Here is a 17,736-nt window from a genome sequence, read left to right as displayed (position 1 = left end):
GCGTTCCTTTATCCGGTATGGACTCAAGCAATGAATATGGCACAGGTGATGAGTTCGCTGAACTCTACCAGGATGTATACCAAAGACATACAGGAATCTAGTGGTCTCTATTCCTCTCGAAAACAGGCCTAGTCTCATCCCCTGAACTGGCCACAGAGGAATCTGATTACTGCACCACAGTAATGCATGGGGCGACCAAAGTATTTGACCTCCAGTATTCCACCTTGAAGGTTAAGACAAAGTAGTGACAGAAGTACTCCAACCGGGGCAAACATCTTCTGAGCTCCTTGTTCAATTTAATTATGTCACTGACTGGTCCTTTTTGTGGATTTGGGCTTAACTTTGTTCTGGCTCCCCAGTCAGTCAACAAACTGCCAAGCGCCATCTCCCTGCTCTAGGCAACCCTACTTTTCTCTCGCAAAAACATTCCACCGAAGTCTTGGTGGTGCAGGTCTAACCCCCAACACCTTCTCTACCACTGTCTCCACCCTTCCTTCCCCCTACCTCCATGCAGGTGGAAACGTTTGAGAAATTAGTGGTTTCTTCTCCCAAACCAATACTCCAATAAATTAGCAGCAGCACTTGTAGGTATTCTATTGCCGTGCCCTATAGGACTCAGTGGCAAAGTCCTCCCTGATGTGCTCGAAGGTCTATGACCAGTTCTTGCTCAGGCAATTCAAGACGGTCATGATGCAGACAAGTTCATGATTTTTTGTACTTTTACCACCACCAATTCTATTTGGCTGGCCATCGGCACCAGTGTTGCATTCCCTGCCATGTGTGGCTGCAATCAACAGGGTTCTCAGAGGATGTCCAGTCCTCCCTGATGGACATGCCCTTTGATGGGTCATGCTTGATGAAGACAAGGCTTATTCTGCTGTATTGCCTTTTAAAGGAAAGCAGGGCTACAGCATGCTCTTTAGGCCTGTCTGCCCCATTTCATCAACCGCAACAGTTATACTTCTCCTTTTGAGGATCTGTGAGAGGTGCCCATACCACCAGCCTGTCCAACCTAAACAAGGAACCCAGCAATTTTGCAGTTGAGGTGTGATGCCTACCTCCCCTGTGGTCAAAATCACTGAACCCCTCAGTCTACCCCTCCAGCCCACCAGCCAAACCTCTTTAGCACACGTTTAAAGGAGCAAAGGCCACCCGATGGGAGCCAGAATCCATGGAATCTCCCCAGTTTGGCAGGCGGTAACATCAGATAGGTGGGTTCTACAGATCCTTTGCAGGGGCTACACCTTACCCTTCATCTCTTCCCTGCCCCACCTTCCACTGTCCCCCTTGCAACTGGCCATCTCTGAATTTGGGCCAGGGGGCTGTCAAGAGGGTGCCTTCGTCACAGTAGGATGAGATTGTTATTCCTGCTAGTCTCTGGTGTCCCAAGAAAGATGGAGGCTTTGTCCTATTTTAGGCCTGTGCCTTCTAAACCCCATACTCTGCAAGGAGACATTTAAAATGCTCACCGTACCCCAGGTCTTACCCATCCCTCGACCTTAGAGAGTGCAGGATGCCTGTTCCCTTACATGCGTCCTGCAGGCCACTGCTCTATCTGTGGTTTGTAGTGGGACAGGAGCATTTTCAGTTTGCGGTGCGCTCGTTTGATCTTACCAGTTCACCTCTGGTATTCCCGAAAGTGATGGCGATGGCAAGCCACATACCTTCGGAGGTCAGGGGTGCCAATATTCCCCTACCTTGATGACTGGTGGTTGAAGGCTTGTTCGTTTAAGGCAGGTGTCAACCATCTCTGGACCGTGGTGAAACTTTTATCAGATCCATTCTGATTTTGTGCCTTTCACCCGAAAAAGACAGTGTAGGATATGGAGGCTATGATCCAGATCTTTCAGCTTCAGTTCTGGATTTTAATGAGATCAATTGTGAGGCTACTGGGGCAGATGGCCTCCTGCATCCTGCTGGTCAAGCATACCAGGTGGCATATGCAGGCTCTGCAGTGGTATTTGAAGTTCCTGTGGGCCCAACATCAAAAAAACTTCAATAACCACATTCAGATTTCAGAAGAGACTGCCAAAGACCTATAGTGGTGGTCGCTGGAATGCGATCGGGTCTGCGGCAGACCGCTCTTTCTACCTCACCCAGAACTGACCGTGGTAACTGTAGGACGGTGCTCTTTTTGACATGGTTGCCCCCACTTTTTGCTCACTGGTACTGAGCTTTTTTGACTGAGGTGCACTCAGCCACTGCTGGGTACGTTCCCAGTGCCAGTGTTCTTTCCCTAAAGACAGGTAACAACGTGTGTAATTGGCACACTCCTCTATCTCTAAGCCCCTAGTAATTAGTACACCTGGTACCTAGGGCATGGGTAGGGTAGAGGGTCCCTAAGGGCTGCAACACATTTTGTGCCACCCTCCGGGACCCCCTCAAAACGAGTTGCACACAGCTGCCATTGCAGTCTGTATGTCCTGATGCAAGCCAGGCAAAAATATGACATGGCTCACCCATTGTGTGCCATGTTGCCAGAACTGCATCAAAATATATGTAAGTAGTCATCCCTACAGAAGGCCTTGGAGCCCTAAGTGAGGGTGCATTATATTTGATGTGTGGTCCTATCTGCACAAGCAGATAGGACCCTGTGATGCCCAACACTATTTCTGGGCATTGCAGGTAAACAGGGAAGCCATCATAAGGCATGTGCTGGACACTCATCATCACAAGTGACCCATTCACATAATGGCTTCACTAAACCCTATGATGTTTGGTATCAACACCTCGTTTTAATAAATCCAGACTGATGCCAGCCTCGGAATTATGACATGCACCCGGAAGGGACCTTAGAGGTGTCCCCAGAATCCCACTAGTCTCTGAGTGTGTTGGCTGACTGGTCTAGACACAGACAGCTTTCTGACCTCCTGGAGGTGGCAGCCCGCGCTCTCAGAGGTCAGAAACGAAGCCTTACTTGCAGGGAGATGTTGCCACCTACTGCAGCAGGATTGCTAACATCTGCATACCAAGCCCAAGGGCTTCAAAGACTTGTCTGCCTTTGATATGCAACCTCTGGCTTCCCCAGACTTGGGTGTAGCCACCCCCTGCCCTTTGGCCCATTTGGCACCAGGACAGGTGGGAAAATTAGTCAGTAGGCATGTACCACCTTTGGGTCAGCCACACCCCTATTGTGGGCTACCTGAAGTGGACACTTTAGGAAGGGGTCCACCATCTTAAATTTGGTTGGAACTAGACCTTCTGGAATAGGGCTATGCCCACTCCCCTCAGGAATTGGTCATATAGGGGGTGTATACACCCCAAAAGAAAGTAGCCCATTGGCTACTACCCTGCACTCCCCTAAGCACCCCTAAATTGAGTATTTAGGTGTCCTTCTATCATCAGAAGAACAGTTTCGCTGGACTAAAGAAGACAGACCCGAAGAGCGGTTTCAATCTAGAACTGAGGAGCAGCAAATGACTCGGCCCCAACCCCCTGGCCTGCCTGCTGTCCTCGACAATTGCGCCAAAGACAGGTCCTGCAGCTTTTCTGCCTCCAAAAGCCTGGCAGGACTACCAGCACTTCAAGAAGTAACCAGTGTCTCCCATGGAGCAGCAGAGCTGCTTCCCTGCAGGCACCAAAAAAGGCTCACGAGGACTGGGCCACCAAAACACTATACCGGACAGCACCACTGCACCCGTGCCCCCAGCTTGAACTGAAGTGGGCCAACTGCGCCAGCGTGGTCCCCAGGCCTTCAAGGACCAAAGCTCACCTTGGGTTTGCCAACAGTGGACTTCTCTGTGCCACCTGCAGCCTCTTTGTGCAGGCCCCCTCTATCACAAAAACCTGACTCCTCTTGACCCCACCGCCCTGACCCGAGGGGAAGAGGATCAAAGGTGTCCCTACGTTCCTGAGCATCATGAGAGCTGAGCCCCCCTGCTGGTTCAGCCAGACTGGCCCCTCAGTCCCTATGTGCAGCCTCTTTTCCCCAGAACCATTTCCCTTTGAAACCAACTGGGCACCTGATGCTGAAAAGCACCTCTGCACCCGGACGCTTCTGAGGCTTTTAAGGTGACCTGTTGGTGCTGCCTTGGACATTGCCCCATACATACCTTAACCCTAGAGGTTTGGTCCTGCAAGTCGCTGCTGAGAACCTGTATGCAATATGTGTGTTTTTCTCCATTGCATTACCGAATTAAAGACATCTCAAGTATATTGCCTGTGTTCTTCAAAAGTGCATCAGTATTTACTCTTGTAACAGTATTCCGGTGATTAAACATAATATAACCCAAAATAACTATTTTTCTAACAATTGATCTCAAGTTCCTTCTTCAGTGTTTGTCTCATTTATTGCCTCTGTGAGTTCAACAAATGCTTAGCACTGCCCTCTGATGAGCCTGACTTTCTGCCCACACAACCACAAAAGAGAGCTTTTGGGATTGTCACTTTCAATCCTTTAAACCAATAAGGGTCACCTGTACTGTCTGCATAGTGTACCTCTGCATTTGGTACACTACATAGATAGCCAGCTTCCTACATTAACCAATGCTCGTTTCTGGGTTGGGGCAGCCATCTTGAAGAAATGGAGATTAAAGGCCTCTGGTCTCTGGTGGAGTCCTGGCTCCACATCAGGCTTCTGGAGCCAAGGGCCATTGGTTTGGCAGTGAAAGCCTTTCTTCCCTCCTTCAAGGGAAGGCTAGTTTAGATGCTCCTGGACAACACTATCACCATGTGGTATTGCCACAAACTTGGCAGGGTGAGTCTCAGGCCCTGTGCCAGGAGGTGCTGTGCCTCTGGAAATGGCTTGACTGTCCAGGAAGTTTTCCTGGTGGCAAACCACTTTGTGGACTCTTTGAACCCCAGGGAGGATGAACTCAGCTGTCGTCACCTAGAGGATCACATGTGGCGATTAGACTCTAAGCTGGAGCAAGGCCTCTTTGATGGAAGGGGAGATCCTTGGCTCAGTCTATTTTCCTCCACTGAGAGCTTGCAATGTCACAGCTTCTAAGCGTTTGAGTTTCCAAGGCTCCTCTCGTTTGGAGATGTATTCTGCCTCAAGTGGGACACTTGACTCTTGTATGCTTTTGCCCCAATACTGCTCCTGCCCCAAGTTCACATAAAATCCCGACCGACTGGGCCCAATTTACCTTAGTGGCTGCAAATTGGGCACTGAGAGTATGATATCCAGCACTCATGGACTTGAGCGTATGTCTTCCGATCAGGATGCCCCTCCAGGAAGAGATCCACTGTCTCAGCAACAGGACAAGGTTCTGCACCCAGGTCTTTGCATTCTCCATCTCATTTTTGGAGATTGAGCGGTGATGGCTGAGCAACTTTGACCTTCCCCCAGAAGTGATTGATGTCATCTTGGCAGCCAGCTGTCCCTCGGCGAAAACTGTATACGCCTCTTGTTGGGACATATTTGTGGTTTGGTGCAGCACATGCCAGACTGACCACCCTCCAGTCTAAGTTGTCTGATGGTCTGTTGCTGTGTTGTCGCTTGCCTGTCAAGGCTTTGCTTTCATCCCTTTCAGCCTTCTTACGGTTGCCAGATCAGCGCTTCTTGTTTGTCACCAGTTTTGATGCGGTTTTTAAAAGGGCTCAATATGCTTCCCCCGTCACCCTTTGTAATGCCCCAATGGGACCTTAATCTGGGCCTCACTTATTTGATGTGCACTCCATTCTAGATGCATTACAGCTGTTCCTTATGGCTCCTCACTATTAGAACAGTGTTCCTCATCACCATCTCAGCACGGCATACAAGTGAGCTTCCAGCTCTTTGTGTCAATCCACCTTATACAACCTTCTTCCCAGACAAACTGGTTTTTGAATGTGAGCATCATTTCTACCAAAAGTTGTGACGCCTTTGCATGTCAACCTTGCAGTGTTTTATGCTCCACCTTACCCTCAATGGAGGAGGAGCGAAAAAAAGCAGGGATGTGCAAAAGACAACCATCTCCCACTGGATCTTGCTCTGCATTAAGATCTGCTATGCACTGGCTAAAAAGCAGCCTCCAGAAGGATTGCATGCTCATTTTACCAAGGCGAAAGCTGTTACCACTGGGTTAGCAAGCGGAGTCCCTGTCCTCAACATCTGGCAGGTGGCTGTGTGGCAGGCCCGCCATACGTGCATGAAGCGCTGTTGTCTGGACTGTTAGGTTTGCTGAAAGGGCCATTTTGCCTACTTGTTCCTACAGGACTTTCTGGTTTGAGTTCACTCACTGTCCTCCAATATCTTTGGTATCTATTTAAAATGTGAGGAATCTGCAGCTGGAAGTCTCTATCAGTAGAACAAGTTACTTACCTTCACAATTTGTTTTTCTGGTAGAGAGACAGTCTACGGCAGATTCCTTACCGTGACACCTGTATAGGTTTCACACATCATTTCCAGAGCGAAATTGCATCAGTGCAGAGCTGCACAGTACCAACTGACAACATGGCGATGTACTGCTGAAATGTTTCAGGATCCATTCTGATTCCTCTGGAATATTCAAAAAGTGAGGAACCTGCGACTAGATCATGTCTCTACCAGAAAGAGCTTTACAAAAGGTAAGTAACTTGCTCTTTTCATCCTTTTGTAGGTCTGCTCAGTGAAACTGATACATGCATTCCTTTTCTTTGAGTGAGAAACAGCAGTTTCTTGTGTCTCTTCCATTCGGCACCCTGTTTTATGGTATGTCTTAGCTGTGATAATGGGACACTGGTAACCTGCTTGGTGAGAATGAGTTGCTATTGTGTCATGTGTCTCTTCTACATGAGAATGTGACTACTTGGCCCCTGTGTCTCTGCTCTACTAGAATACCATATTTTGACTGTAGAATGTTTTGGTAACCCATGTGTCTTGGTAGCCAAGTGTCTGTATTAAAGAGATCCTGAGTTTTCCACTGTTATTCCTTGAGAATGAAACATGAATGTTACCTGTCTGTCCTATATAAGAATGGCATATATTATTTTAAATAGAGAATGTATTACCAACTGTACTTGAATGCAAGTAATTTCTGACTATGTTTATTAGCATTATGAAAGAGACTAATAAGTTAATTATTCTAAATAAACATTGAACAGCCGTGTTTCTGAGTGAGAGTTCTGAAGGTGTTACAGCGCTGCACTTTTTAATCATGGCATGCTACCCTACACTTTTGAATGTAACTCTACAACAGCTGTTATGTTATTAACCTGTGTCTTATAGGCAAATGGGGCAGCATTCGTACAAACAGCCGAACCAACACATATGCACTTAATGCAGAGATCGGTACCCGCCTGGCAGCCAAGGACATGTTGAGCTCTCACCACAATGGGGGACCTTCAGAGGCCACCTTTCTGCGCCAGCAGAGGGCTCATCTCTACATCATCGGAGACAAATCCCAACTGAAGGTAAAGTAGATGATGGGAAATGAGAGAGCTTTACGTGGCACCAGATCCTTCCTGAGCCTTACAAGTCTATTTCATGTCTTTGATATGCCTCTGCCTCTGCCACTTCTTTATTGCAATACTCAATCTTGCAACTTAGCAAGATTACTGTATACTTTTGCCATGTACTGTGCCCTCTGTGTAGATCTGTGTAGAGATTGACTGACTGATGCCTTTTTGTTCCCCTTTTCTATTTGATGACATGATCTGTCTATCTACACTTATCTGTGACCAAAGCTTAGCTCTTCATTTCTTGGCCTTTCTCTCAAATCATTCTCCTATTATTCTTGACTCCATCCATCTTCTTTTCTTGGCCCTATCCTGGTTCTTTCTCTTTCCTTCTTTGACTTGGCGTTTCTGTTTCTTGGACTGGTTTTGTTGTGGCTCCCTCCGCCTATTGATCCTGGTCTAGGTTATCCTTTGTTTGCCATGACCTCTACACAATGACTCCTCTTCCTGTGCCTGCCCTGGTTTTTCGTACTACACTGCACATCCCTGTTTTGGTCGAACACCTCCTTGACCTAACTCCCTAAACCTTTTATTCATATGTAGTAATAGTCACAGCTGACCCTGAGCTACAGATACCCACTGTTAGGGTTACTCTGAATCCTGATTGTGTCACTAGTGTGGTATAATAATGTGACCCTTTCTAACCTAGCTCCATGTCATAATTGGCTCGTAGGTGAGTGTTGTTCTGTGTGTCTTATTTTATTACAGGTGAAGGCATCTACAGTGCCTCTGTCCATGGCTAATTAATGTTCTTATCCACAGGGTGTGAAGCAGGATCCCCTCCAACTCTGGGAAGTGGTTCCCATTGAGGTTTTTGACATCCGGCAGGTGAAAGCTAGCTTTAAGAAGCTCATGAAGGCCTGTGTTCCCAGCTGCACATCTACGGATCCCAACATGGCCTATCTGCGCTCCCTGGAAGAGTCTGAATGGCTTTCTCAGGTCAGTTTATTATATTACTTTTTGTCTATAGATAGGCAAGGCTGTTTTAGCATCATTATTATTCAGAACATTTTAGAGCTACATAAGCAGGGTAGAAGTATATGATGACAGTAGGCACTTAGCTGCTTAATTTGGCAGTGACACCCTTTACCTTGCTGAGTTCACCTTCCAAGTTTTCAATGTCTGTGTATCCCTAGTTCCCTTTTTTGTTTAGCCTATTTTTTTACAAGCCCTCCTATGTATGATACGAATGTTTCTCCTTGCCGACTTCATTTTGGACAATCCATGCATATTTTCATAACGCCTTTTTTTCTGCTTTCATTTTCACACTTTATTCCCAGTAGCCTTCTCTGCTGCATGTGGCCACATTGCAGTCCTGGTTGTACAGCATTAAATCTTCAAAGGAGTTACAAACTTGTTGGAATGTTACTCTTCAGTAATGCATGCAGATGGAGTACTTTAAATACTTTTGCAGCCTGCTCTCGTCAGTGGTTTCTCCTTTTCCTTTTGGTCTGTATGGCTAATGGATTAGAGTCCATCCATTTTTTTTGTCATCTCAGTTTGTGTTACTCAGGTGACTGGAAACATCTTGTGTTTTGTGACCTTCTGGTATTTATTTTTTGGTCTGACATGTATGGAATTTACGCCATTTTTGGTGAACCTGTTGTATTCTGTGCTTGCTTTAAGAGGCTTTGGATCAGCCTCCTTCACCCATTGGCTTTTTTACCTTCAGCCATTTACTTTTGACATTGCCAATCACATCCTAGATCAGCTAACTGGAGTACTTTGATGTCACCATGCCTTTGCATTGGCTTTTTAGGTGTCTCCTGTTCTTTACTTTGGAATACAAAAGGGACTGTTTTACAGTCGGCCTGCCACCCAGGAGCACTTGAAAATGAGTGCAGACAAAAGCATCTAAAAAATGGATGCTACAGAAAAAAAGGTTGCTTTATCTTCTGTAGCATCCACGTTTCATATCCTTGTTCCAGTACACAAATAAGCATTCAATTTATAATAATTATGAAAAATGTGTTTCTCTGCAGGGGAAGTGATCTATGCAGCCTTTATAGATTTCTCTACAGCATTCGATAAGGTAGATCGGGTCTTGTTATGGTAGAAGCTCCTAAGACTAGGCATGCCTGGCATCCTCCTTGACATTGTGGTAGCCCTGCACTCCTCCACCTGGTGCAGAGTCCTATTAGGGGGTGAACAAGGTCTATCTCATGTAATTTCAACTACAAACGGCCTAATACAAGGATGTATGTTGGCTACATTGCTATTTTTCCTGTATCTTTCAGATTTACCCGCACATTTAATTCAATGTGAGGGCTTTGCCCATAAATTAGGAGGTGGATCACTATGCTGTCTACTTTATGCAGATGACATCATCATTTTAGATCGCACACCAAAGGGCCTTAATAACCGATTAAAGCCCTCAAACGATACACAGAAGCTCACTTCTTAAAAATAAATTGCTCAAAAAAGCAAAATGCTGTGCTTTCACAGGAATAATAGACTCAAGTACAGCAACTTTTGCTGGTCCTTGGGAGTTCAACCCCTCGAAAGAGTAACCTCTTAAACATTTTTGGGTAAAATTGTCTGTGGGAATCTTAAAGATGGAGATCATATTGAGCATAACCAGAGGAAGGCCCAATCTCAAGCTAACGGTCTGAATGCCTTATATAGGGCAACAGGCAGAAGGCATTTTAAACATCTCTTAGAAGTTTATCAGGCGAAGATACCTCCATCTCTATTGTATAGTATAGAACATATTGCGGTATCTAAGTGGATCTTTCACGATAAACTTGAGGGACGTGTCTTAAGGAACATTTTAACTGTAAATTCCGCCTTTTCAGCACCATTATTAAGACTTGAGTTGGGCCTGCGCAGCTCTTTTATTCAAGGCCTGGCTGCAGTAATTCGTTGGATGTTTAATCTGATGACGTGCACCAGCGACTCTTTGCGTTCACTGCTTAAAAAATAAATATTAGCTGTTCATAAAGTAAAATATACTGTCTGCAGGAATTTTTTATATGCCATGGATCATCTACAATTAGATCCTTCCTAAATTTTCACTCTTTCTCCAGCACAGCTTAAATCCAAACTTAGGAAAGCAACCTAAGCGATGAGTTTCTGCCAAGACAGCCTAGCCTGTGCACATAGGCAGAGTTTTCATACAATATCAAATACCTTAAGACCAAGGGTTATACAGCCCTACCTTATTTGGAACCTGCCTCATGGGGTGAGAAGATTCTGGCTCCTGCTGCGACAGGGGCAGCTCCCCCTAGACACATTACAAGCAAAATTGTTTGTCCCCTCCTCTATTTGTAATCTATGCCATAACGGCGTTCAAGATTTGAAACATGTTGTTTTAATCTTCCCGGCCCTATTGCCCTATCGCCGTAGGTGGCTGCGCACTATTTGTGTTACCTTTTCTTTTAGTACTGCTTCCAACCTTTTACAAGCCTTACTCATTCCGCCTAATGAAATGTTTTGTGCTAGCGTTTTTAACTATTTAAAGTGTTTTTTAACTTTGTATTAGCTTAATCAACTTGTTTTTACAAAGTTTAATTAGTTTACTATCTTTGTTTCTTCTCTTAATACAATTGTGTACTATTTTATGTGGACCTCCGTTGGAGTTCTGTAACATAATACACTTGACTTGAATTGTGTTAAAAAATAAATAAAAAATAAGCATTCAAAAACCAATGGCACAGTCACAAAGTCAAACCTTTTGGCTTCTACCAGTGCTTATAGTTTGATAGGGGCAAAGTAGTTCCTTTGAGTATTAGGAAGAAGCAACCTCCAAGAACAGTAGTGACAAACCACATCACTATACTCTTTCTGTTACTACTCCTGGTCATCCTTCAGAGTGTTTCAATCTATACAAGTTTTAGGATTGTGCACTGATTGTGCTTATGAAAACAAGTGCTTCTCCATGTTGGATTGGGAACCAGTTTTCTAAGTGTCGAGCTGACACAGTGGTAGCTGGGCCTGCAATGAGAGATAGCATGTCTGGTGTAGGGACACATACCAAGCTGCACCTACATACTGCCTCTGTGGACACAAGGGGTGCTAGCTGATAGCACACTAATTGAATTGCACCACAGTGTTAAATAGCAGTACAACTCTTTTGCCTTGCTGTTCATATATGCCATAGGTGGATGTTCACTCAACACAACAAAATGCCTGGGTCTTAGAAAAATGCTTCCCTGCGTATCCACTTGCTTTATGTGACTTGCTGTCGCAGAATGTGGAGAAACCCTTTAATAAAGCATACCATCTTTGGTGGGACAGAGTTTTGGTTCTGTTAAAGGAATACCTCTTGACACCTTAAGTTTCTCGTAATCGCTTTCCTTATTCTCAGACCTGGGCACTTTGTTGTGTTGAGTGATTGATGATTAGGGAGCGAATACTCGCTGGTCTTAAAATCTCCCTTGGCTCCCTTTTGTGTGTTTTATAGGTGAATGATCCACATTCTAGGGAGTTTCCTGTCTGCCACACTGTACCAGGAAGTGTATCAAAGTAGTAAATGTTGTGTGGTAAGAAGGCAACTAGATTATAATTACTTTTTCTTCACCTTTTTAAGAACATGGTGTTAAGAGGCTATTCTCATTTGCTGTTTGCTGTTATAGCATTGTTTTTAATTCATTGACTAACTTTAAACACTATTTTAAGGGTCAGGTATGGTGGAGACTGCGCACTTACTCATAGCATTTGGTCTCATCTAGGAGTAAGGCAAGGGTTTGTGATGGCCCTACTCTTGTTCCTCATTTATTTTAATGATTTAGAATTGCATTTGACCAAAATGGGAAAGATCTGCCTATGATAAAGTCCAGAGCTCTCTTGGTTCTTTTATATGCAGACTACGCAGTCCTAATGGCAAGAACTCCTAATGGCCTGCAGCTTTTTTTGGATGAATTTTACACTTTGATGGGGAATATGGATCTCAAAACTAATTTACAAAAGTCCTTTACAAGGAGTATTGACCCAAAAAAAGCAATAACTAGACAATTTTATTGAGGGTGGGGGGAGAAGTTGGCGGCACAAATATCAATAGAGTAAAGCCATCCACATATCTGGGCCTACTTTATGACCAAAATTTATCCTGGCATAATTTGCACAATTCTAGAGCTGCGCAGATGCAAGGAGTTGTTGTAAGGAAATGCCTTCCTTGGCATGGTTACCCCCTGACTTTTTGCCTTTTGTTGATGCCAGTTATGATTGAAAGTGTGCTGGGACCCTGCTAACCAGGCCCCAGCACCACTGTTCTTTCCCTAAACTGTACCTTTGTTCCCACAGTTGGCACATCCATGGCACACAGATAAGTCCCTTGTAAATGGTACCCCGGGTACCCAAGGCCCTGTTTCCAGGGAAGGTCTCTAAGGGATGCAGCAGGTCTTATGCCACCCTGGGGACCCCTCACTCAGCACATGCACACCGCTTTACAGCTTGTGTGTGCTGGCGGGGAGAAAATGACTACGTCGACATGGCACTCCCCTCAGAGTGCCATGTCCACCTCTCACTGACTATGGCATAGGTAAGTCACCCCTCTAGCAGGCCTTACAGTCCTAAGGCAGGGTGCACTCATACCACAGGTGAGGGCATATGTGCATGAGCACTATGCCCCTACAGTGTCTAAGCAAAACCTTAGACATTGTAAGTGAAGGGTAGCCATAAAGAGTATATGGTCTGGGAGTTTGTCAAACATGAACTCCACAGTTCCATAATGGCTACACTGAAAACTGGGAAGTTTGGTATCAAACTTCTCAGCACAATAAATAGACACTGTGCCAGTGTGGGATTTATTATAAAATGCACCCAGAGGGCATCTTAGAGATGTCCCTTAATACCAACCGACTCCTTTGCTAGGCTAACCAGTTCCTGCCAGCCTGCTACAACCAGACGAGTTTCCGGCCACATTTGGAGAGTGCCTTCGTCACTCTGTGGCCAGGAACAAAGCCTGTACTGGGTGGGGGTGCTTCTCACCTCCCCCTGCAGAAACTGTAACACCTAGCGGTGAGCCTCAAAGGCTCATGCCTTTTGTTACAGCACCCCAGGGCATCCCAGCTAGTGGAGATGCCTGCCACTCTGGCCACTGCCCCCACTTTTGGCAGCAAAGCAGGAGAGGATAATGAGAAAAACAAGGAGGAGTCACCCACCAGTCAGGACAGCCCCTAAGGTGTCCTGAGCTGAGGTGAGCCCTGCCTTTACAAATCCTCCATTTTGAGATTGGAGGATTCTCCCAGTAGGATTAGGGATGTGCCCCCCTCCCCTCAGGGAGGAGGCACAAAGAGGGTGTAGCCACACTCCAGGACAGTAGCCATTGGCTACTACCCTCCTGACCTAAACACACCCCTAAATCTAGTATTTAGTGGCGACCCAGAACCCAGGAAGTCAGATTCCTGCAACCTACACAAAGAAGAAGGACTGCTGACCTGAAAGCCCTGCAGAGACGACAGAGATACCAACTGACTTGGCCCCAGCCCTACCGGCATGTCTCCAGACTCAAAGAACCTGCACAGCGACGCATCCGACAGGGACCAGCGACCTCTGAGAACTACCCTGAACCGAAGGACCAAGAAACTCCAGAGAACAGCAGCACTGTTCACCAATAGCAACATTTTTGCAACTTTGAACAGCGGCTCGAACTCCTGAGAACCAACACTGCAGAGAGGACCCCCAGGCGACTGCGACCTTGTGAGTAACCTGAGATGACCCCCCTGCACCCCCACAGCGATGCCTGCAGAGAGGATCCAGAGGCTCCCCCTGACCGCGACAGCCTGGTAACAAGGAACCCAACGCCTGGACCCAGCACTGCACCTGCTGCCCCAGGACAGAGAGGAACCAAACTCCAGTGCAGGAGTGACCATCAGGCGAGACACTGCCTAGCCCAGTCAGTGGCTGGCCCGAGAAGCTCCCCTGCGCCCTGCCTGCATCGCCTAAGTGACCCCGGATCACTCTATTGCTTTCTATGGCAAACCTGTAGGAAAGTACCATCTTGCCTGGCATGTTACCCTCATTTTCACTGTGTGTATGTTATTTTTTGCCCTTGTGTCACTGGGATCCTGCTAGGCAGGACCTCAGTGCTCATAGTGTATGCCCTGTATGTGTTCCCTGTGTGGTGCCTAACTGTTCCCACTATAAACCAGGCCAGCCTCCTACAAAACCCGACGCCAACTTTGCCCACTGCACCCGGCCACTCCTGTGCTGCTGAGGGTGTGTTTTGTGTGCCGGTTTGTGTCCCACCCAGCGCTCTACAAAACCCCCGTGGTCTGCTGCACGAAGACGCGGGTACTTACCTGCCAGCAGACCGGAACCGGAGCAACCCTTTTCTCCATAGGCGCCTGTGTGTTTTGGGTCCTCCTTTGACCTCCGCACCTGACTGGCCCTGTATTGCTGGTGCAGTGAATTTGGTGTTTCCTTGAACCCCCAACGGTGACCTGCCTATGCCCAGAAAACTGAACTTGTAAGTGCTTTACTTACCTCAGAAACTTAACCTTACTTACCTCCCCCAGGAACTGTTGATTTTTGCACTGTGTCCACTTTTAAAATTGCTTATTGCCATTTTTACCTATACTGTGTGTACTACTGCTTTAATTCAAAGTTCCTTACTTACCTGTGTGGAGTACCTTGCATTTGATGTATTTACTTCAAATCTTGAATCTTGTGGTTCTAAAATAAATTAATAAAATATATTTTTCTATATAAAAACTATTGGCCTAGAGTTAAGTCTTTGAGTGTGTGTTCCTCATTTATTGCCTTTGTGTGTACAACAAATGCTTAACACTACCCTCTGATAAGCCTACTGCTCGACCACACTACCACAAAATAGAGCATTAGTAATATCTAATTTTGCCACTATCAACCTCTAAGGAGAACCCTTGGACTCTGTGCACACTATCTCTCACTTTGAGATAGTATATACAGAGCCAACTTCCTACAGTTGTTCAGTCTGTTTTCTCTTTTGTCAGAAGGTCTGGACAAAAACCAATTAAAAAAATGGTTGATACATACTAGAGTAAATGTATTTCTGTGGTGAGTTATGGAGCCGGAGTGTGGGGTTATATAGGCCTTGGGATACTACAGCTGATTGAAAACAAATATCTGTATGGAAGTTTGCCTTCCCACAATCCATCCCTGCCTTTGTGTGTCTATCAGAATTAGGGCTAGTTCCTTGGGGGATAAAATTAAGTTCGATGGCATCTGTCGCTGTAGATACACATGTTCTGCATAGCTCGCCATCCGGAAGTTGGGTCGGAGTGTTACAAGTTGTTTTTCTTCGAAGAAGTCTTTCGAGTCACGGGACCGAGTGACTCCTCCTTCTGTCTCCATTGCGCATGGGCGTCGACTCCATCTTCGATTGTTTTCTTTCCGCCATCGGGTTCGGACGTGTTCCTGTCGCTCCGAGTTTCGGAACGGAAAGTTAGTAGATTTCGGAAGATTTTCGTCGGTATTGTTGCGTTCGGGATCGGCGTAGTTAGATTCAACACCGCATCGAAGATCGACGCGCTCCGGTGCCCTTCGGGGTACTTTTCGATCCCCCGTCGGGGCCTGGTCAGCCCGACCGCGTGTCCAACACCGCCGATGGAACGGACCCCGTTCCGTTTTTGTCCCAAATGCCACAACAAATACCCGTATACAGACCAACATTTGGTCTGTAACCTGTGCCTGTCACCTGAGCACAGTGAGGAGACTTGCGAAACCTGTCGCGCGTTCCGGTCCCGAAAGACACTCCGTGACCGTCGAGCCAGGAGACTTCAGATGGCGTCCACGCCGACAGCGCACCGAGAGTTCGAGGAACAAGAGGAAGACGAAACCTTTTCGATCCACGAATCGGACTCCGAGGAATTCGACGATCAAAGAACCGTGAGTAAGACGTCGAAAACAACACATAAGAAAAGTGACAAGGCCCAGGGGACGCCACTGCCACCAGGCCATGGCTCCACCCATAAGTTCGGTGACCGACCATCGGCACCGAAAAAGGCCCAAACAGTGCCGAGATCGTCCGACTCCGGTCGAGACACCGGTACGCAGCCTTCTCGGGATCGAGAAAGTGCTGGAAAGAAGCAACGACACCGAGATAGCGGTGTAGAAACGGCTCGACGCCGAGACAGCGGCACCGACGAAGATCGACGCCGAGAGGTTTCGACTCTAAAAAAGAAAAAAGCCACCTCTGAGCCGAAAAAATATACAGTCAGGGTTTCGGTGCCGAAACAACCCGTAACCGACCCAGGTCTAGGCTCTTATACAGAGGAGCAATCACTGTCCTCTCAGATGCGAAAGCATAGGTTTGAGGAAGAGCTGCAATCCACCGAAGTGGACCATACGCAAAAACGTATTTTCATACAGCAGGGAACAGGAAAAATAAGTACCCTTCCCCCTATTAGGAGAAAAAGGAGACTGGAGTTTCAAACAGACCAGGCGCCACAAACAAAGATGGTGAAAAAGGTGACTCCGCCACCCTCTCCTCCACCTGTAATTAACGTCTCACCAACGCAAACTCCGTCACATTCCCCGGCTCACACCACCATGAGCCAAGGTGACCAAGATCAAGACGCTTGGGACTTATATGACGCCCCAGTGTCGGACAACAGTCCGGAGGCATATCCAACAAAGCCCTCACCACCTGAAGACAGCACAGCATATTCTCAAGTGGTGGCTAGAGCAGCACAATTCCACAACGTAAACCTCCACTCAGAACAAGTCGAGGATGACTTTTTATTCAACACCCTCTCCTCCACCCACAGCTCCTACCAAAGCCTGCCTATGCTGCCAGGTATGCTTCGGCACGCAAAGGAAATCTTCAAGGAGCCGGTCAAAAGTAGGGCAATAACGCCAAGGGTGGAAAAGAAATATAAAGCACCTCCTACAGACCCTGTTTTCATCACCACACAGCTGCCACCAGATTCCGTCGTAGTGGGAGCAGCTCGGAAAAGAGCCAACTCCCACACATCTGGGGACGCACCACCCCCAGATAAAGAGAGCCGCAAGTTCGATGCAGCTGGGAAAAGGGTCGCAGTACAAGCTGCAAACCAGTGGCGCATCGCTAACTCTCAAGCACTACTTGCGCGCTATGACAGAGCCCATTGGGATGAGATGCAACACCTCATCGAGCATCTACCCAAGGAACTTCAAAAAAGGGCAAAGCAGGTGGTTGAGGAAGGACAGAACATATCAAATAACCAGATACGATCTTCTATGGACGCAGCAGACACAGCTGCAAGAACAATTAATACATCTGTGACCATTAGAAGGCACACATGGCTAAGAACGTCTGGGTTCAAACCAGAGATACAGCAGGCAGTGCTCAATATGCCATTCAACGAAAAACAACTGTTCGGACCAGAAGTGGACACGGCAATCGAAAAACTTAAAAAAGACACTGACACTGCTAAAGCCATGGGCGCACTCTACTCCCCGCAGAGCAGAGGAACC

At 46.7% G+C, this 17,736-nt stretch overlaps 1 protein-coding gene across 11 annotated transcripts in view; it reads left to right on the top strand.

Annotated features, from left to right (window-relative positions):
• Nucleotides 1–17,736, top strand: part of SBF1 (SET binding factor 1) — a 1,129,538-nt gene that overhangs the window by 811,542 nt on the left and 300,260 nt on the right. For all 11 annotated transcript variants that reach the window (XM_069229431.1, XM_069229429.1, XM_069229425.1 and 8 more), the window contains 2 exons: nucleotides 7,130–7,314; nucleotides 8,122–8,298. In XM_069229431.1, the coding sequence (XP_069085532.1) occupies nucleotides 7,130–7,314; nucleotides 8,122–8,298 (362 nt within the window). The remainder of the gene's footprint in view (nucleotides 1–7,129; nucleotides 7,315–8,121; nucleotides 8,299–17,736) is intronic.

The sequence above is a fragment of the Pleurodeles waltl genome, chromosome 4_1 (genome assembly GCF_031143425.1).
Source record: "Pleurodeles waltl isolate 20211129_DDA chromosome 4_1, aPleWal1.hap1.20221129, whole genome shotgun sequence".
NCBI classification, from domain to species: domain Eukaryota; kingdom Metazoa; phylum Chordata; class Amphibia; order Caudata; family Salamandridae; genus Pleurodeles; species Pleurodeles waltl.
The sequence above is the reverse complement of the archived record's forward strand: the minus strand, read 5'-3'. Positions and strand labels throughout refer to the sequence as shown.